The 21757-nt window shown below is 40.4% G+C and overlaps 1 protein-coding gene across 2 annotated transcripts in view; it reads left to right on the top strand.

Moving 5' to 3' along the window:
* Nucleotides 1-21757, top strand: part of rspo2 (R-spondin 2) — a 59801-nt gene that overhangs the window by 24951 nt on the left and 13093 nt on the right. For both annotated transcript variants that reach the window (XM_066683095.1, XM_066683094.1), the window contains exons 2-4: nt 4486-4671; nt 14659-14802; nt 15272-15460. In XM_066683095.1, coding sequence (XP_066539192.1) covers nt 4545-4671; nt 14659-14802; nt 15272-15460 — 460 coding nt within the window. In that variant the 5' untranslated portion in view covers nt 4486-4544. The remainder of the gene's footprint in view (nt 1-4485; nt 4672-14658; nt 14803-15271; nt 15461-21757) is intronic.

Here is a 21757-nt window from a genome sequence, read left to right on the forward strand (position 1 = left end):
GTGCCCCGTTCCAAATATGCCGTCATGCCTCATGCTACAGACTGGCGATTCACATGAATGAAGACGTGTGACACAGCTCACCTGAACAAACCGCGGCTTCCCAACTGCACAGGGGCAGCATGACACTAATGCAGATATATGTTGGAAGGATATTTTACCATTTTCAAATTGGATTTAATTTCTCGTCACACAGTGGCTCGGCAGACCAAAATTATTGCTCCGTTTGCTGGGATTAATGTTTTAGCTCCCTCTATAAAGTGCATTTGGTGTTCCTGTGCGGTGATGCCGTCAGGCTTTAGGCACACCATTGTTAGTTATGAAAGGAAAGTTAAGTGCTGCCTATGTGACAGCAGTTATAAATTTTAAAACCAGAGAGAAAGATTGAGGGAATGCGGGAAAGAAACAAAAACAGAGCTAAGAACGAAATAACATCTTCAAAAGAATAATGATCCTCACTGTTTCTCTCCAAACAAATCAAGACATCTACCTTTAATCAGTTAATCCAGACACTCAGTCTTCTCTCCCACAGGCTGCTTCCAAGCTGACAAACAAGGAAGAGATTATTTTTGGCTCATCTTCTTGTTACTCTCCATTAATAATGTGTTGTTATATTGAAAAATGATTAGAATTATATGTGTTTTGAATTTTGGGCATGGTGCAGTCATTCCCAGTCAGTCTCTGCAGTGTTTTTAGTCCTGATCTTGAAAGTTCGATATTTGTGCAGTGGATGACTAAATTAATTGCAGAAAGGGGTTATATGTGGCCAAGGATGTAATCTAGGCTGCTGGGTAGAGGATAACATTCCCTGATTAGTAGTGGCAGGGCCTATATCACTCCTTTACATGATGAAGTGTTAGGGGAAATGAGGCTTGAACTGTGCTATATTTTCACTTTGCACAAACACTATATCACTATATCCAGAATGAGTCTATGTAGTGTTCATCTGTCTATTTCTGGAGAAAAAGTAGCAAATGAGAAATAAGTGGGGTGTAACTTGTATTGGCATAAATCTAAACCCTGAAGGATACCTTTCATTTTAATATTGAGACTTTTAGAGCAGGCCATAGTTCCTTATAAGTTCAGAAACATTTGTACACTGACAAGCATATTTTAAAATGTTCTATAAAGAACTTAGTAGTAACAATTCCTCATGTTTGCTGTGTTTCCCACAGGTTTGTTTTTCTTGTAGCCATATTTTCCTGCTACAGCAACACTATGTATTTCGTTATTTTGCATGTCACTCATTGGGCAGATGTCTTGTGAGACTGGGTTAATGTGAAATATGAAATGAATGTATGTATTCTGAAGCATGAAATGATATGCTTTCCTATCTCTATACCAAAACACATGGCTTTTAAAAACCTTATATCAGGGTCAGACTTGAGTGAATGTGACAAATGCAGTTAATCATGAATACAATGAATTTCTTTTCATTCTTTTAATTATTTGACCTCGCATTTCGTATTTAGACTCCATTTTTCTACACTCTGTAAAATGTACAAAAACTCATTTTCTTTAAAGCAGTTGTTCTATTTGGAAGATTCCACAGTAAACACAGGCCATCACTGGAAGCGATTATAAGCAGGTTATCATGGCAGACCATATTGTGAATGTCTTGAAACACACATTACCACAGCTCTTGGAGCAAAAAACGCTCTTTACAGCCAAATTAGGTTTATCCACTGTAATTTACACAAAGACTCGAATTCCTTGAAACCAATGTGCTTTGATCATTTGCATTGTACTGTGACTTAAAAACATGGCCAGAGAAGCTGTTTACATATGAAAGATTAGTTAGCTCCGCTTCTACTGGAGCAGTTACTGATGTCTTCATGAGGCTTCACCCACTAAGAAGTTTACTGCCTTATGTTCAAGCTCATCTTGCCATTTATCTCTAAGGTGTATGGTGTATGCGGTAAGTGCTGCTGATGTCATCTTTTTTTTAGTTGTCCACCGAATATGAAAGGACGTTTTCGTCAGGGATACTGGAAGGCAGCTTTTGTTTTTGTCTTAGAGCTTGAATGTGCTCCCCTTGGGTGACCAATGAAAATACTAGGTGGGATAAGAAGGTCTAGTTGTAGCTCTCATAGCCTCAGGTATAAATCAGTTGGCGGTGAAAAGATTTCCATTCAGCACAGAAGCTCTGGGTCCTCTAGGGCAGCAGTTGGACACCCTTTCCCGAGACACACTGAATCTGCGCCTCCTATTTGACATACCTGTGGTTTGAGCTTGGGAAGCAGTGCTCAGACGGGTCCCTTCTCCAAACTCTCATCACGGTGAAAGCTGAAAAATCTTCTCAGCCATCTGCTGGGATTTTGCTTTCCAGCTTTCCATTGGTAATGACTGTATGTGGGGAGACCAAGGTCTCTACTGTATGCGCTGTTGAGACAAGCCTGATTTGAATATTGCGCAGTGAGCAGCAGGCAGAACAAATCCTCATTAAACACAAACCCATCATTGACAGGCAAGTTGTGCTAATAATGATCAGCACTGAGAAGGTATTAAACATAATGGGTTCATTGCTAAATCTCACACCAATAGAAGTATTGGATAACAGAACGGTGGGTTGAAATACTGTCGCACCACACACCAGTTAGTGTACTGTGCGAAGTGCATGAATGCTGGGAAAGAAATGAAAATCTTCGAACCTCACGCCAGACCTAGTTTCCTCACTTCTCCATGCTATGAAAGCAATCAGGTAGGAAGGGTATAGGCTGGGGAGGTGATTGTTTGCCAATTTACTGTGAATGTCAGGTTACTATAAACACATCTAAACTGTATACCATATGTCTGCATGTCAGTATGATGCGGTTGGGTAAAATTGTGTACGATTTGTTTCCTTGTTCCTTGTTGACAGAGAAAAGGGAAAATCAGGCACATATATCTTTTTTGTTATAGTTGAAATTACCCTGCAATTACCTTGTGTAAAAAGTGCTTTTATAATCTCCTTTGGAGTCAGCGGCAGCTATGATCAAAATGCTGTGCGGTCTGTGATATTTGCTTAGGTTAACTTTCCTGGAGGCACTCACCGAAACATTGGTTTTGTTCTAACAAAATATGCCGTGACAGAAGGAGATGGACTGTTGACTTTGAATAACAATATATCCAGTACCGTATATATACATTGCATGTCTGGAAACAGTCACTCATTTATTTATTTTTTTTTTAATAGATAGACATGGTCTAATTAGAGTCTCTGTTGTTGTATTTGTGTTCCCAGAATTGACAGGTTTCTTTTTTCAACCAAGAGAAGAAATACAAGAGATTGCCACGTTCACAACATGCTTTTCTGGGCATGCTGTGGACGTCGTTAGTACCCAAACCTCTGAATAACATTATCATAGTAGATATCATGAGTATTATGATATTACATTTTTTGCCACATTGCTTATTTCAGTTGCAATTTAGGATCATAAACATCTTACTATTTTTCTCCCAGTATTTTCTATGTAAAGGGGATGAATGATAGAGGGGCTTGTGAAAGAATGCTGAGGGTCTGGCACATACAGAAGTTAGAACTTGTAAAGTCTTTGTAAGGGTTCTCTATAAAGTTTGGTTTATGGTATGCACAACTGTGTACAATTCTTGGTGTTCTAAGAGAGTCCAGTTCATCCTGAGCTTTGTTACAAATAGTTTTACTCTTCCTTATCTTACATAGCAGTCTCATAAAAGACTCTTTCTCTCTCATGTAGCACATATATCTAATTGCTGCAGAAATAAACTGAGGTTTCAATTTGAATTATCTGGATGTGATGTACTAGTTTTTGAGAACTTCAGAAAGTGGCCTGAGAGATCAACAGAGTTCAGTGCAGGATCTGGTTCTGTTTTTTCTCCCACAGTTCCTAGCATGATATTTTATGAAGCATTGTGGTAGGTCGTCCAGCTAGGCCGGTTACCCTATCTCGGCATGTGATATTCAAAACTTGGCTCCAATCAATAGTGGTGTCTCTCATTTGCAGCTATTGTGTGCGCCCAAGGACATTTTCCTGTAAACTGGACACTAAGGAGTTTACATTAGGAGACGTACATTGTGGAACAGTCTGGTTGTTACTGGCTCCTTTGTCTTCCATCAGCAACACGATCCGGCTTGTAGTCACTGCGGTTTTGGGCTTTCAGCGGCTGCCTCAGCGCTACTTTCAGGAGTGAAGCCCTGAATCAAATCAGTGCACCGTTCACATTCAAAATGGATTTTTCTGGAAATGTGTCCGGGGTTAGCCAAACTTATGAGAATGACTATTTCTTGATTGAATAAGATTTTTGTTATGAATCAGTAGAAATTCCTCTGACAGATCTCTGACTAACAACAGTTCAGCCTTTTCAGAACTGCCATATGTCTTTTGCAACTCGGAAAAATTGATTTGAAACATAAACTTTAAGAGGAAGGGATACCTTCTGTGCTTATTAAAGTATCCAGTCAGGTGAGTGAGCACTCTACAGTCTGGTACAGTCTTGTATAACCAATGTGTGTTCTCTCATGTGTTTCAGCTAGCTATGTTTATCCAATCTGCAAAGGCTGCTCGGTGTGTTCAAAGGACAACGGGTGTATGACGTGCCAGCCCAAACTCTTCCTGTTCCTGAGGAGAGAGAGGATGCGGCAGTATGGAGAGTGTCTTCATGTCTGTCCCTCAGGCTACTATGGCACCCGCGGCCCTGAGATCAACATGTGCTCAAGTAAGACTCCTTCTCTATAGCATGAGTTTGCTGACATACAATAACAGAGATACTTAGGTGTTTTTTAGTGCAGGTACGTGAACAAGTTTGTCTAGAATGTGACCCATTGCTTGGTATATAGCGATGTGAAAGGTTTTGTTTATTTCTTGAGTGGAATAAGTTATACTGTATACTGTTATTGGCAGGCAAATGGTACATTTAAGTTTTCCAGGGGTGATAATTTGACAGGGGTGTTTTAAAAGTTTGCATACAACTTTTTAATGGATCCCAGCAACAGTGATTCAGAAACAATTCAAATCAAATGCCATTCAAAATGCCTGAAGAAAGCAGAGTTTGCTGATGGGCATTTGCCAGACAGTTTTCTAGAAAGTTCTAAAAAGTTTCTAAGCATGACTTATCTTCTGAATCCAAAATCTCAACTGATGGTCTATTTGTGCAGTGACTGAAACAAATGAAAGGCACAATTGGATTTTAGATGTCCAGACATCATGAGATCTTTAAAGACATCTGGATTCAATGCAGTTTGCTGTGGAGTCAAGTGGAGTGGAATCTGACTGGTTCCAAATACAGATGGAAGTGATTGAGTGACAATGTTGTGTTCCAATATCCATTCACAACATTTAGACTCACTGGTGGTTTATAATCCTTGGGTGATTATATGACTCGTTAAAAGTATGTACAAAGCTTCATTGACTGACTAGTCCCTTTCTTAATGATTAGATTCATTCTGCTTGGGTGGATGTACAAGTATATTGAGACATTTATCTGGGCCTGTTTTGTTACAGTTAGTTAACATTAGCTTATTAGCATAAGCTAGCTGCTAATCTAGGACCGATTCAGTGACACATAATATTGAAGCACAATAATGTGTCATGTCCACAAATGAGAAAATACGAGCAAAAATGTGATATTTGTGTTTTAAAAATGAGTTTCCTGGTTTTCTCTTCTACATTTATACTCTGAAATATACACATGACTTAAATATTGTTGTGATATCAGAAAATGGCTAACATGAAAGTATTTGAAAAATGTTCAACAGGCATACATATAATCTACGAACACTGTAGATAATTTTTAAATGTTTCTAGCAGTTAATTCAGTTCATTTTGATCATTATTATTGTTTCAGTCACTACAAAAATGAAACCATTATGACTTTACAAAACTTAAGGACCATGCTGTGTTTAACTGTGGGTTCCAAGACATTAATTATCCATCCTACAGCATCCTGAGTGATTTTTTTTCCTGCTCAAAATTTGAGGAAAGGTCTCAGTGGAAATCGATTTTCTGATAATATAACAATAAATAATAACATTTTCAATTAAAAAGTAATGTTTTTTTCCAAGGATTTAAAATGTTAATTACTAGATCTAATAAATATATAGACATTAAATTTCAGGTGTTATACCTGCATTGAAAACTTGCCTCTGTTTTCTTAAATTCAAATAGACAGTACGTTTCTTAAAACACTTTTCTTTTCCTCTCTAAACAGTAAAACAGATTTGATGGGGCATTGGCTGAAATAATACAGAATAGTGATTAGCAAAATTTAATTCACTGGCTGGTATCAAAACCTTATTTTAACATTTGTATCTCGCCAAAGACATTGTCAGCTTTGTAGGTTTAGAGTAAAGCCCGAGGTGTTGGCTGAGTCTTTCATGTGAAAACAGAAAAGAACTTGAACCCACTGGACTGTATAAGCCAAGCTCCTGACAGACACGACTGAAACGGGGCCCCAGAGGAGTGTGTCAGGACCTCCAGGCCCAATAACCCAGACACACTGCAGACGCTCCAGCAAAAAAAAAAGTCACTTCCCTACCCCAGTACAAGGTTTCCATCCAATTTTAGGTAATGCTGAGGAATAGATGGGAAATATGACTAGGACAACTCTGTGGTTGTGAACTAGAGGTTCAGCCTGCGGAATAGCCTGTAGCATTGCTACATTTACACACACAAACAATTCCCACAAAAGAGGAGCACGGGGAAGACCCTCAAGCCATCGTTGTCCATCAGGAGGAGAGCTAAAGACACTTCTCTCTGACAGATTGTCGTTTTGTATATTTGTTTTTCTCTGGATCTTCCTGCCCTTCCTTTTCCTCTTTGTATTTTGACTTTAAACAACTCTGATATGTGGCAAGTTAATCTGGGTTCCTTCTGAGGAGACCTTCTTCCAGAACAAAACCTCACATTGTCACGTACCATCAGATCTCAGCACAAAGCCTACTTTGATGTGATCACAGTTTCAGTCATGACTTCATAATCCAGCTTTGCATTTGACCCACCTCCTTAAGTTACGCTCTTTCTGTCATCTTAGCTAAGTTGTTCACGTCTGTCAGGCATAATAGGATGTTCTATTGGGGCTAGTGGAAAAAAAAAAACAGCTAATCTGCAGGTCACTGGAAGCGATTTTGGGAATGACACACAGAGCAACCGTTACAAGATGCCTCTCCTCTATCAGTCGCATATTGATTGCACTTGCGTATCCCAAACTCTGGAATGCCACGTTACGTACACTCGATTATGATTTCAAAAAAACAGGATCTGAATTCACTTAGGGAGCAGCTGCTTATTATTACACTCAAGTGTGTCTGTGTGATCTTATCTCATTGAAAAATACTTTGCAGGCTGCCAGGCTTAAGCAAAAACAAAAAGCGAAGGAATGGCAGGTTCACACTCTGTCAGCAACTCTTTCTTTGCAGCCAGAGGGCTAAGCTGTGCTTTGAAACCAACCCAAGTTCACGTACACCAGATCGAATGCTGTGCGAGTGCACTCTGGCGAGTATCATCTCGATGACCCTTCTCCACAGACGCAAGCCTCACCCACGAGAAGAGTACGCAAGCAGGTTCTTCCAGGCATTCTCTTTCTCCTTATGTGGGAAGATTTGGGCCAAAGCGAAGGGACTATAGGCTGCCACTGAAGCTAACCAGATAAGGGATGGAGCACGAGACGGGGAGAGAGAAGGAGAGATAAAAGTTGGAAAATGGGCTCAGAGGGAATGAGAAAAACAGCGAGCTGGTACCATCAGTTTTTCCGAAGACTTGTCAAGAGGAAGCCCTCTGCTCATCGATCTCAAAGACTCCCTTTTTTCTCCTTGTCCTCCCAAATGACTTCCTCCACATTCTAACTGTATTTTAACAAACACACACAGAGATGTCACCCACACACAGAGATGTGCAATGTCAGAATGCAGAATCATACTTATTTGGGAAATGTATTATGTAGGTAAATTTGCTATATATAGACATTTTTATCCTAACTCTATCTTTAACCTTTGTCACCAAAAGGAAATAGTTGATATTTCAGTGATTGCCTATTTCTTATCTGATTTAGTTTTCCACAAGACATACGTAAGACAACTCCGCTCTTAAACATTATGATACCAATGAAGGGAATAAGAAATCTGACTCATTCCTAGCAGAAACAGTATTTTCATTAGTGTTATCTAACCATAATATAATTTTCCAAGCCATTAGAATAAAATTTATATGGAACTTAAGCCATTGCTTTTACACTGGCCGTAAGTGGTCCTAATGTTAAAATAGTAACATAATATATTTAGAGAGGTGATTTTCTACTGTTGAATTAGGAAATCACTCCAAGATGTATTTATGAAGTAGACCATAGATTGAAATAAGGAAAATAAGTGCAAATACAAATTTACACACTGTACATTAATTCAGCAAAGACTTCGTGGGACAAGGTGTTAAACAAAATAAAAAAATAACAGGATTTTGGATTAACATTTGTGTTCTGAAACAGTTAAGGATATTTAACCTGTTTTCGTTTTTTGTTCCCAGCAAAGTACAAAGTGCTCTTTGGAGACATGCCATAAAAGAACTACGTGTGTAAATGAAATGTGTGAAGGGGAAGAATCTTTGAATATATAAAGGACCTTCAAGTTATGTCAAAGTTTGATACAAGTTTGAAGTTTGTTCTAGAACTATTATTCCAAGTCAAGAATCCTTACTTTTAAAAGTGCACACACACACACAAATGGCTGCACTGAGGAGCAGATACCTGCAATAACTTTAACAGCAGTCATCAAGACACTTATCAGCTCATCAGTCTAGTTCATGTTCTTACGCCAGTGGTGGGGGGGGGTGGCATAACCATAACCATAACCATAACCATCCACATTCTGTGTTCAAGCTCCCAGTGCACTTGAAATAAGCCATCATAAACACTGAGCATGGAGTTGTTTTGGGAGTTGGGATTGAGTGAAATGTGGACTGTTGAAGGGACTCCTAGGATCAGATGAGAAAACACTATTTTTTTTACTTCATCTCACCAACTGCTATGAGCATTAGTAGAGGTGTGTGGGATTAGAGGGCATTGATTAATGTAATCTTTATAAACACTGACATATGTTTATGAAATTCCTTTCTGGATGGAAGTCATGAACCATTTAGAACAATTATTTTGAAATGATCAACACACTTTTCTTTCATCTCCTGAATAACAAATACTTGACAAATGAAAGTGCCTCGTACAGCTGCTGTCGGCTAATAAACAGTTGTAATAAATACAGCTAATAAACGGCTGTAAACAATGCAGTTGACAGTATTTTCAAGAAAGAGTACTGCAGTAATGCAGTTTTAGCACTTACAGAATCCTTTGTCGATAACCTCAGCTAGGCTCAGCACAGTTAACTGAAGGTTTGCAGCCAAAATAATGTTAACGCCTATATTTTTAAGTCTTTGGATACACTCACTGATAGACTAAGCAGGCTTTGATAATAAAGACATTATAGGCTCTTTACATTGACAGGTTATTTTCTCTTCATTGTAGAACACATTGTGCCCATATATCCAGTGTAGTCCACTCTTGCTCCCTTCACAGCATGGAAAGCTTTTTGAAGGAAGCTTTTGATTGGCAATATCCTGGAAGTGTGGTTCAAATATCACAGCTCGTCCAGAACTGGCTTATATGCCACATGAGAGTCAACTTGTCAAGACTAATATTCTCATCCCATTTTTTACGTCTTTTTATTGCCTCCTTCATTGTAAGCTCTTTTACCAAATTCCAATGCACTTCTTGCCACTTTCTCACTTATTCTAATGAAGAATGCAGGCATTTGGACCAGGTCCATCCTCTGCCCCGTCCTGTCCTAAACCTCAGTATTTTTAAGGGCCAAATTGGGAATACGTTGAGTCATACAAAATGCCTTATGCTTAAAGTGGTACCCAAAATCCATAAAGGAATCATCACATAGTTCCACAAAATGCCCATCTGAACCTGCCAAAATTTTTACCTCTGGTTATGAATGGACTATTCCATTCACAGTGATGGCATTTGGGACCTGAAAAGAAGTGGTTACCTTTGGCCCAAGTTACTGCCCAAACCATAGAGCAGGATCTGCCAGAGGAAGAGAGAAAGAGGCACATATTTCTGATCCATCAGCAGCTCTGCGCAGAAATGTTGCCAAATGAGTTTGGTACACTTTGGGGATCTATGAGAACATCTAGTGTGCTCATCTGTCGCCATCTTGGCAGGATATAAACTGTCTTGGCATGCCCAGAAAATGAACATATGGAACAGTCTTCTCCGCATAAGAAGTGGAGGCCAGGAACACTGTAATGCTTGTCATTTGTTCTGGTCTCTTTACATTTTGGTGAATGATTGGAACAAGTCTCTCTTCGACAGAGCTGTTCACAAAGACGATGAACAGTGTCCCTCCAAGAGCCCCAGGGAAAGCCCCAGAGGGCTTGGCGTACCCTTTCTGCTTTGCCAAGATGACATGTCTGGGTGTGAACAAGCAGAGTTTGTGATAGGCCTTCACCAGAGTCGACCGCGTAAAGCAGGTCAGAGCAGTCAGCCTCTCTCAGCTGGGCCCGCTGAAGGAAAAATGGAAAAATGTGGCTGGATTTTCCCCACACCTCCGCACGTGGTTACAAGCCAGTTAGAGTGTGGGCATTCCTGCTGTAGCAGATGCATGCTGAATATGCCCCATAATGTGTGGCTCAAATCCATATGTTGTTTAATGTTTACAAGGGTTTGACATATAGATGTTGTCATTTTGTTTATAGGAGCAAAATTTACAGCTAATTCACACGGCATTTCATAAATGGATATATTTTGGGTTCCCATTAGCTGCTGTCGCAATAGCAGCTAATCTTCCCTGGGTCCAGTGATTCAAAACATAAGTTAGCTTTTTAACCCTGCCATTTGATTATTTTGTTTTTCTATGTGCATATTCTCTTAGAATTAGAGCATGATTAAGCTGCATAATAAATGCTGTGGAAAGTATGTAGAGGTACAGAACCCATTAACTCAGCCAAAGTCCAAGCAGAAAGATAAAAGAAGTTTAAGAAGCAGCACATTGACTGGACTGGATGTCCGTTGGATTCCCACGTGTCTCTGAAAGATCGGATGACCTCATTATTCCTCATTAGTCTCCCGGAGGCACCTAGTCTGGATTTTAAAGGTGGCACAGAGGTTAATCCTGCAGGAATACACAACTTTCTCCCAGGCATCTGGCCGGTCACAGGCATTTGCTGAAGCTACAACCTCAGATAATTTATCCTCATGTGTACAGCCTTCTTGCTCTGATAGAATTGCCACCCTCATGGAATCTTGCGTTAGCTTCCATTGCAAGATGTACAATACACTTTCCTGTTGTCAGCCTTTTTCTTTTTTTTTTTTTTAAATGAATATGTGTATAAAACATTTAAAGAATGTATGTATGTATATGAGAGAATCTATTGCCAAAATTCAGCAGTAGTTTTCTTTGTAGATACTGTGCTGCAGCTTTGAAACCGTTCCATATTATATGGTATAAATATCCTTAGTGCTGTAATTGTTCTACCATAAATGTTGGAAAGAATAAACATGTTTCAGAAGTACTTTACAATGAATTGCCATTGGGCTTTACAGTTGGGGCATGACACGCCTGGTATTGTGTGTCTTGGTTCAACCTCACTTCTACAAATGTTGGGATGAGCATAAGATTGCCATGCCCAATGACAATTATCAGCTTGAAGTGTATGATGTTCCCCCATCAGTGGGGTGAGCAGCAGCCAAACTGTGTTTTCTCAGTGAATAAGGAGTGGTGGGGTGTTCCAAAACTAACCATCTTACATCTATACTTTACAAGTGTTCCAACAGCTAGTGTAAAATGTTCCCAGAATCGTAGGGACTGTTACTGTAGTAATGACTGAAAATCTCTTAAGTGAAAATCATTTATAGAGTATAACTTTCATTAAAAAAAAAGCATTTGTAAGGGCCTTACATAGTTTTAGCCTTGCAGCATCTGGGCTGTTGTTGACAGATGAGTCCAGGTTGGTGAAGTAACTGCTGTCTGAACTGTGCGCCAGATTTGGAGTATTTTTCCCCACTTCTTTCGAGTTAAAGATTTTCAGATGATGACAGGCACGTAACGACTGCTGTTTAATGGCCAGGGGAGAGGAGCCTCTTTCCAGTTACAAGCTGATTTATTAGCTGTTGGTCGCTGTCATGTGCTGGACGTGTAGGGACATCGCTCTACTCAGAGCTCTCATTACGCTGCGAAACAAAAGCACACCACATCCCTCTGTGTGGCCCATCCCTCCACGCCAAGATCCCTACAGCACAGCGTAACTCAACCAGCAAAAGCCTGTGTTTATCAAACAGTGCTAGGTTATTGTGGTGTCTGGTTCTTGGATAGTGTGAAGGAGGCATGCTGGAGACAAAGATATGAGAAGATTTGTTTACACTGAACTGCGTGTTTTACATTCATGCCCCATAGTGGCATTGTGAGTTAACCAAGAATGGTTGGGCCTCGTTAACCTCGGGGTCATATCAGATGACTGTTGTTTTCTAGAAGGGAACTTTAAGGCTCTTTTCAACCCTTGCTGGACATTGCTATCCCCGCATACACATTCTGCTTACTTTTGGTTTCTTACGCCATAGGTGAAAATGTGTGATTGTTACGTGATAGCAGTGGTGGTTATAAGCACCGTAGCCAACATAAGCAACTTGTCAAGAAAGGCAACCACTGATTTGCATAGAAGATCCGGAGTACTTTCAAACTCGAAGAAAGTAGGTTCTCTGGGTTCGCATTGCCGTTAATGTTTAAAATGGGACAGGAAAAGGGTTTCTTCGTCTTATAGGACCAGAAATGGATCTATAATGTGATGTTTTAGTGTCTTGTCATATTTATTTTTAGATATATAAGTTGTGATCAAAATATATATTTAATTTTCTTAATTGTTTATGCAAACAAAGTAAATTATTTTTCAGTGATCAGAATGCCAACACTTAGTCTTCCAATGTCCTCTCTGAATGTCATATTCTATAGAGTTAAATTGAACACAATCTAACACTGTGAACATATCAGTGGCAGGGGATTAGGTTTGATAGGATTAACAGGTGCTCCCATGTGTTGTGTAAAGTTTCAAAGGCATTGAGGCAGGATGCCGGTATTAGTTTGAAAGGCTTAATTAAACATAAGTCATTACAATGAAAGTACAAAGCAAAACATAGGGAAAGTGATGCAAAGATCAAATCAAGGGACAGAGAATGATTAGGCTACTTGTAGCACAAACAAGACTAGAAACAGCTGAGAAGGAGGAGAAATACACACACTGAACTTATTGCACAGAAAACCAAAGACGTTATTATCAGCTACATGTCATGAAATTGTCATTAAAGGTTTTCCATATTGCCCACCCTTACCGTCCAAATCCATCAGAGCATCAGAAAAATTAAAGCATCAGCTTGTATCTCCTTAAATAGAACTATGAAATGTCTCCACACCTGTAGACAAGCTTCGAATTAACAAAGTGTCTAGCAGATGACCCAGATGATTATATGTATATGAGAAGTTCACTGGCAGGGAAGAGGTTTGTAATGGCTGCGATGTGAAACCCAAAGCCCTTTCGGACGATCAGCCTTTCACAGGGCTTCTAAAGAGTATCATAAATTAAACAGCTCTAGGGGACTCCTTTTAATCATAGAGCCCAGTGCGTCGCCTTGTTGGTGTGGCTCATGTAATTTGGCCCTGTCTCACAGGCTATTTGCAGAGTCAGAGTTTGGTAGCATGCTGGCGCACAGGGCTGCGTTTGATAGGCTGTGGCAGGGTGGGGCGTGGGAGGAGGAGTGTGTCATGGAGTTCCTGACCAGATGCACTGACCAGTCTTTGACAGGGGCTTCCAAGTGTTTGCACGTCGCCTCCTTTTCCAAAGAAGGGCATCATTCCTGAGCCAAATCGCCAAACCAGTAATTTGAACATTGTTCCTAAGGTACTCTGCTTTTGGCAAGGAGATATTGTAAGTGGTTTGTTGAACAAATGACATGTATCACTGCCAGAAAAAAATGTACTAAGCTGTCACTGGGGTGATACCCTTCACATTCCTGGAGCGGTGTCGGTTACAGAATGTAGTATCACATTTCATTGCACTAATATTTTGTTGTAATCATTGTTGCACTTTGAAGGTATATGTTCTTAACTTTTGTGAATAAAAATGTACTTGAAGGGGATTTTAAAAATAAATTTAATTATTTTTGTTTTTATTTTTTTTTTTTTGTGGGGGCGGGGCATAGGCTAATTGTTGACCCTTTGGTTTTAAGACTCGGCAGCTACTCAGATTATTCCTGAATTATTCTTTAACTATGATAAATTCTGTAGTTAGAATTTAGGTGCTTAAATGTTGAAACTGACTCATGCATTTACAGTGCTTTGAAAAGTGGAAAGAGCTTTCCTGATGTTGTGCTGCTTTATTGTTAAAAGTGGTCACAGGGTGATATTCAATCATGACCCCCAGCAGTGGAGGTTTTTTCAATTCCAGAATTTCACACACACAAATAAAATCCCCAGCCAAAAAACTCTGCCGGGGGAAACACGCGTGGTGGAGTTTCCCACTGCTGTGAGCAGACAATTGCAAGCATCAAATCATATTTTGATGCATTACATTTTCACATCCCTCTTAAAACTTTTAGCCGTTCCAGATGTGTAGACAGTGATTTCATATGCTCACTAGTATTTTTTCTCCTATTCTTGTCATTCTACAGGATGCAGGATAGAAAACTGTGAGACCTGCTTCAGCAAAGAGCACTGCACAAAGTGCAAGCCTGGCTTTTACTTGCACAAAACCCGCTGCTTTGAGAAGTGTCCTGAGGGCTTTGCCCCTCTTGAGGACAGCATGGAGTGTGGAGGTAAGAAAAGCCATATACTTTGATGTGATTACAGTTTTTTTGAGAAAACAATACAGTGTGTCATGAAAGCCCATTTTGATCCAGAATTGTGTTTAAAAAGAACGACTGAAGGACCATTTTACACAGTAGTGTAGTAGATTTATTTATTTATTTAGCTTTACGTAGCTTTCTTTAACCAAATGTCATCTAAAAAGCAAGTGATATAGATATTTAGGAACCAATGGTCAGCTGAATGGTTAGAATATGTTGTTATCAGGTATAAAAACAAGAGTAGACGTTCTCCCATTCAACCAGACTGTGTTCAAAACTAGTTGTTGTGTAATCAAAACTATACTGATCAATTATAATCAGTTGTAATAAACTAAAACTGATCATTCAGATTAAATTAAAGATCTTATGCCATATATAATGCACTTTACACCTGAAAAAACAATTTGATTTCTAAATCCTGACCCTATCTTCATTGTAGAGGGCTGTGAAGTAGGTCAGTGGAGCGAGTGGGGGTCATGCACCAGGAGAAACAAAACCTGTGGCTTCAAATGGGGCTTGGAGACCCGCACCAGGCAAATTGTGAAGAAACCACCGAAGGACACAATACCATGTCCTACGATTGCTGAATCCAGAAGATGCAAAATGCCCATGCGACACTGCAGGAGAGGTAAGATACTCATCTTGTGTGGCTTACATTAAACCCCGGCCTTGTGTTCATTAATGCTTCTTGCTGAGGAACTGGTCTAGAAAAAGCTAAACCTGTGCAGCACCGGAACCATATCATTCCACACACACCTGTTTCATAATAATCTGTGTCAACAGTGTCCTGTGTATCCTCAAATTCTCTTTGTGGATCCAAGGGTTCTGTGGTATATGTTCATGCATGATACACTAGTGTTTTTCCATGCTCACTTTAGCCAGTGTGCTAGGTTTTTGTTGGAGTATATTTTCTCTTGCCTTTTCCTTTCTCATCTCTGTGGAATTGCTAAATGTATGAAGTGCAGGTTTCCTCAATGGCACCCTCTGTTTCCGCTCCTCTGTTCGAGACTTATTTGCGGTACTAGCTGCATGTAGTCTCACTACTAAAAGAGAACTCCAGTCTGGGGGAAAATATTTTTACTGTAAACACAGCCAAAGAGACGTTTTTCATAAAGTGTTTAGTTTAGGACTGATGGGCCAACCTTGCTAATCAAAATAATTACTATATTCACGGGGGGGCTTATCGGGCAAGACATGTTGTAATAATTAATTTGGATTTCCCCCCTCTGTATTTTTAGTCCTGCTCACCTGAATACATTTATACCTCTTGTGGTCTAAGAGTTATGAGACTGCCACACCAGATGCACATGTAATTTCAATTTTAAGTCAGCGTGGGATAACACATCCTGTAACTCTAGCTATTTTCATTCAAAAAGTTCCACTTTTAGTGCTTTGTGTGTGTTTTTGACTTATGTTTTTTTGTGAAGTGTCAGCAATTCAGGAGCCCAGAAGTGAAAGTCTATGGACAGACTGGCTGGTAGCTCTTTGCTCAAATATCAGTATTTATTCAGTTATTTCCTCCCTTGAGACCTTTTATCTCCCTTAACATCTTCAGATTTTGAAGGTCACGAGTTCCAGAGCAGCCAGCGAGAAAATATTAGACGCCAAAAGTCATTTAAAGGAATTAATTCTCCTGATTTCAATGACATTTGTCAAGATCAGCGTCCAGACCCCTGTGTGTTTTTGACACAAATGGTCTCAGGCAACTGGAACTGGAGCCCAGATTTTGCAGGTTAGCTGTGAGATGAATTGGATGAATAAATCTGTGATAGTCATGGTACTCTCTCCTCACTCTGCAGCAGAGAGGAAGAGGGAGATTTCTGGTTTGGAAATGGTGATTATCTGGCACATATCCCTCCTATACTTTGTGCTGGCTCAGCTTGAGTACTTTCCTCTCCTGATTTAGTTCTTGCTTGACCTTTCCCCAAATTATTTTATAGTCCTCTTTAATTAAAATCTGGCACCGCAGTGCCCAGTTACTGGTCTCAATTATCTCATATGAGGTTAATGATTGGAGGCCATTGTTAAAGTTTTTAATTGAATGCACTGTGGAGCCATTCCCTTTTCAAGCCCTTTAGAAAACACTTGTCAGCAGAGCTTATGGAAAGTTCCTTCCTGCTGATATGGCTAATGTGAGTCAGAGACAGCGTGTATGTAAATCTGTGTTAATAAGTGTCCTGAGGGGACCACAAGATTTTTGGCTGCACGATGTCCACTGAGTGGATACCACAGCTCCTCCAAACTTCATGATCAGTGTCGACAGGCCTCCATTTGAGAGAGGATACAACAGATACCATGCAACCAAAAAAGATGCAGTACAATAAAAGACTTTTCTTGTGCTCCAAAAGAAAAAGGAAAAAAACAACCATTTACCTCCACCACCTCCACAATCCCTGTTTACTATTATATTATAGCTATATTATTATACCGTATATAATATAATACATTACTTCCTAGTTATATTTTAGCATGGTCTTGAGATTATTTGTGCATTAATAGAACTATAACATTTAGCCAAATTATACGGACATAAGTGAGAAAAGCTATTTTTACGATCACCCGTGCTTTCATTGGCACATTTTGCTTCCAAGCAGCAGTAGACATTTCACAGTGTGAGTCATAAAAATCGTGGACACAGTAAAAAGTCATGTGCAGATGACCAGGAAAGGGCCACAGCCGTTAAATAATAATGCTCAGAGTGCCTTGTTGAACAGCAGCTTTGGATAGTATTTGTCCCAGCTGACCTCTTAAATTACACTGGATTTCAGAGACTTTGTAAATAAGTCCCTGAACACTACCTAATATGACAGTTTTTATTCAGCTACACAACCAATTACATCTAGAGACATAAATATGATTACATAAGTCCACATGTACCACAGTGTCAAACAGACGATGCTGCACCTCTGCAGAGACAAAGCAGAAGGTGATGCTGAAGCAAGATCACAGCAAGTACTATAATACCCTTATCAGCAGACACAAGACGCCGGTCTGTAGAATAAATATTGAGTTACGTAACAGCAAACCTCCCAGATAGATATGGATTAAATGGATACGGGAAATCAGAGATTGGTGGTATATCTGTAGGTCCACGATTTCTGGCAGTCTCTCGGTCTAATGTATGCTGCATGACCTGTGCAGGTTTTACAGATCGACCTGACCATCAGTTTGACTCGACAAACACTTATCTCAATCAAAACTCGGTGCCTTATCAAATGTAAAGTATTCAGATGATGCTGTAGAAGTATCTAGACTTTGAGACACTTCTACAGGAGCCACCAGGCATACAAAATCAGCCTTGCTTGGCTGCTCTGAGTCGACGCTTGGAGTCGGTCGCCTGGCCGACGCGTCCCCGCAGGCATGTCAGCCTCCTTCTGGCAGTTTGTGGTGGGACTCCCTGGGGAGGGTTTCTGCGTGGCCCATAAACACTGTTTATTAATAGCTGCTTGACTGCTTGCGAAAACGAACTGCATGCTGAGCACCATTCTGCACCTCCCTCTCCCCGTGTCATCAAATCTCTCCCTGGCCAAGAGAGGAGAGGAGAGAAGTGTGGAGAGAAGAGAAGGATGCTTTCAAGGCTGTATCTCTAAAGGCAGTCCTGTCAGCACTTTTGCTGTTCTTCTAGTACGTGACTGTTGTTTCCAACACTTCATTTCAGCTGACAGCCTCACGGAACAGAGGTTCTCCCTGGTGCCCCTAATGACCCGTATCAGCCTCCCCTGTCCTAACACCAGGTTATTTCATGTCACTAATATGAACTGTTGTGAAAACAGCTTCAGACTTTATTGCTGCAAAATGCATGCTTAATCTTGCATTAATTCCCCAATGTTGGATTTAGAGCGATTGAGGTTATACAGAAACACACCATTGGGTTTCATTGGCTAATTTTGCTGATGGCAGGAAAGCAGCTTTTACGTCCTCAGATGGCGGAAAATAGGGCGATGAAGACAGACATAATTGTACATGTGCAAGCATTAATATAAAGCTTAGAAGGGGAAAAACACTCTTTACTAAGAAGTAAGGCTTACAGGCAGAGATGTGATATGCAGAGAGAGTGTGAGACTCTCACTACTTCAGCTGATGACTTTATATGGTCTCTAGAATAAGTAGCTCTGCCCTGAGCTAACAGTGTGGTGATTGGTGTGGAGCCACTACATACTCTAACAAGGGTGGCACAGTGGTGCAGCAGGTAGTGTTGCAGTCACGCAGAGGTTGTGGGTTCTAATCCCGCTCCAGGTGGCTGTCTGTGAGGAGGTGTGTTCGTGTGGGTTTCCCCCCATGTCCGTGTGGGTTTCCTCCGGGTGATTGGCAGCTTAAAAAGTGTCCATAGGGGTGAATTTGGGTGTGTTTTTGGCCCTGTGAAGAAATGGTGCCCCCTCCAGGGTGTGTTCCTGCCTTGCGCCCAATGATTCCAGGTAGGCTCCGGACCCACCGCCACTGTGAACTGGATAAGCGCTTACAGATAATGAATGAATGAATGATATACTCTAACAAATTAAGGTGCCAAAAAAGGTTTATTACACTTTTAAAACATTTGTAGATCCTAGCTAAGTATTTCCTTTTCTCGCAGTGTCACTGGTACATGCTTTGAAGAAATTGCCAACTGTTAAACTCTTTTGCCACATGAGCATTGAACTGATCAATAGAGAGAGAAAAAGGGAATGATGGTATCATTCCATCTGAGTGAGAGCAGCAGGGACAGTTATGTGCTCTTGGACTCTTAGCCACAGATCATTGACATTTAAATTCTCTTGACAACATGGAGAAACCTTTAACAGTTGCACTACTTTGTAGCTCCAAACTACTTTTTTAAAGTTTAAAGGATTGTCACATTATGCATTGTTTTTATACATTTTCCAAGAATCACAGCCAAGGAATGTTTAAGATTTTTTTGTGTAAAATTCAGTGTAACATAAAATTATGAGCCATCTCCCTTCTATGCACAGAGTGTTTACTTCCTAGTAGCTACTGTGGACTTCTTGATTCCCTGACAGTATTACATTCATAACTGATGTTGAATTCTACATTGTAATTTCTTTAGTGATTATTAAAGGCAGTAAATTCTTGAGTACTATTGTTCTCACAGCAATTCACATCATTTGTAACTCAAGCTGTTTTGTTTTCTAGCAACAGTTAGTGGTTTCCTGAAATTGTACTCAGTTTTATGTAAATGGAACAGCAAAAATAAGCCAATGTAACCCACCTATGAAGCAGGAATAGAGCAACATTCTCTTCATGTTTCATGCTTTTCAGTGTTTGGAGATCTAAAAAATGCCCCCAGATGTCGTTTGTAGGGCTGCCTCCAAACACCAGACATATTTCCAGCACACAAACAGACCGGAGAGCTAGCAAATGGTGAGGAAACATTCACTGATTTTTAAAAAGCTGTCTTAAAATCACGTTCAAATCATGAACATCACAATACCTCATTCTTTGAATATTCAGTCGAGAAGCTTTGAAAATCGAAACAATTCTAACACACACCTGACTAACAACAACTTTTTAACTGCACAGGAAGATTAGTGCTGTGCTAACAAACAAAAATAGCAGGATCTAGTGCCTTTGTCATCAGTTAACAGGACTAAGTGCTGACAGGTATCTGGACTGCACTTTGTGGGCAGCACATGTGGACACAGCGGGGGCTGCTGGGGCCTCCACACGTGCCACAGAGAAGGCTACTGCAGCTCTAGCCTCTGCGGGTCCTTACTAGCATTGGTGACGATGGACGAGGCTGCAGCCTTGGAGGAGCTTAATGGTCTCCGATGCTCAGACAGCTACTCGGGAGCCATATGGGAGCCCATAGTGAAGTGGTGCCCACAGAGGAGTAATTGCTTTTTAATTCGTCGTGACAAGGCATGCCCCTCCACAGCAAAGAGGCAGCCCTCATAGAGATCTGTTTTCATGTACACACAGCCTCATCTGGCATTCTTTGTATTTATGCCTGAATAGCGGGGCACTTCAAGGCAGTGCCAAAACGCCTTCGTTCTCCTCCTCTGATCAATTTCGGTTTTTTTCCCCGTGCAATCTGATCTGATTCTCAGCCTGTGTTTGGATTAGATCAGCAAAAATTGAATACATTTCTGAGCATCTTTGTGTCAGCCATTCTTGTCTTGCCCCATCGTCTCATCGTCACAGAGGCACGCTTCGCAGACAGCTAATACGCTTCTTCCAGTGATGGTCCGACCAGTCCAAGGCAAATAGCGAGTGCTGCACTTTTGCCACCACTGAGAGAAACCTCTTGGATGTAGTTAGTAGAGAAAATAGAGGGAGAGAGCTGGCGCTCAAGTTTTCCTTTTTGATTACTGTCAGGTTTTTAGGCCTGTCACAAAAGCCAGAGGCCTGATGCAGGAGAACGGGATCCACGGATATTACTACTGATGACATCTGGCTTTGTAGCCAAGACGCAAAAAATGATTAATCTTGAATTATGACTGGGTAGATCAGGGCAAGACACTAATAAATAAAACAAAGATCAAATATATTTTCAATGTCATTCTATTTCTGAATCTGGTTTAGCAGCAATGGTTTGACCTTCATACATTTGCTGCTTCATTATGTGACAATGTGTGCCTTGTACTAAACAGGTTAACAAAAAACAAAGATATATCAAATATAAAATATATCTGGCATATATTTAGCTAGTTTGCTAGGAAAAACTCATTCCTCCACCTCTGAACAGTATCCTTTGTGACATGGCAGTGGTTGTGACCAGGTCTCCCATTACTATTCAGAGTTTATTCATGTTAGAATTATCAGAGTGATAAGTGTATCATAATGAGTTTTTGTCCGTGTCGACTGAACAGAACAACGTGGGCAGCAGTACAGCATGGGTAAGCTTTTTCCCAGGGCCAGTAGAAGTTGCTACTTGGCCGCCGCCGTGTCGGAGTGATTATACGTGCCCCACGCCCAGGCCTGTTGTGACTGG

The sequence above is a fragment of the Hoplias malabaricus genome, chromosome 10 (assembly GCF_029633855.1).
Source record: "Hoplias malabaricus isolate fHopMal1 chromosome 10, fHopMal1.hap1, whole genome shotgun sequence".
NCBI lineage: Eukaryota > Metazoa > Chordata > Actinopteri > Characiformes > Erythrinidae > Hoplias > Hoplias malabaricus.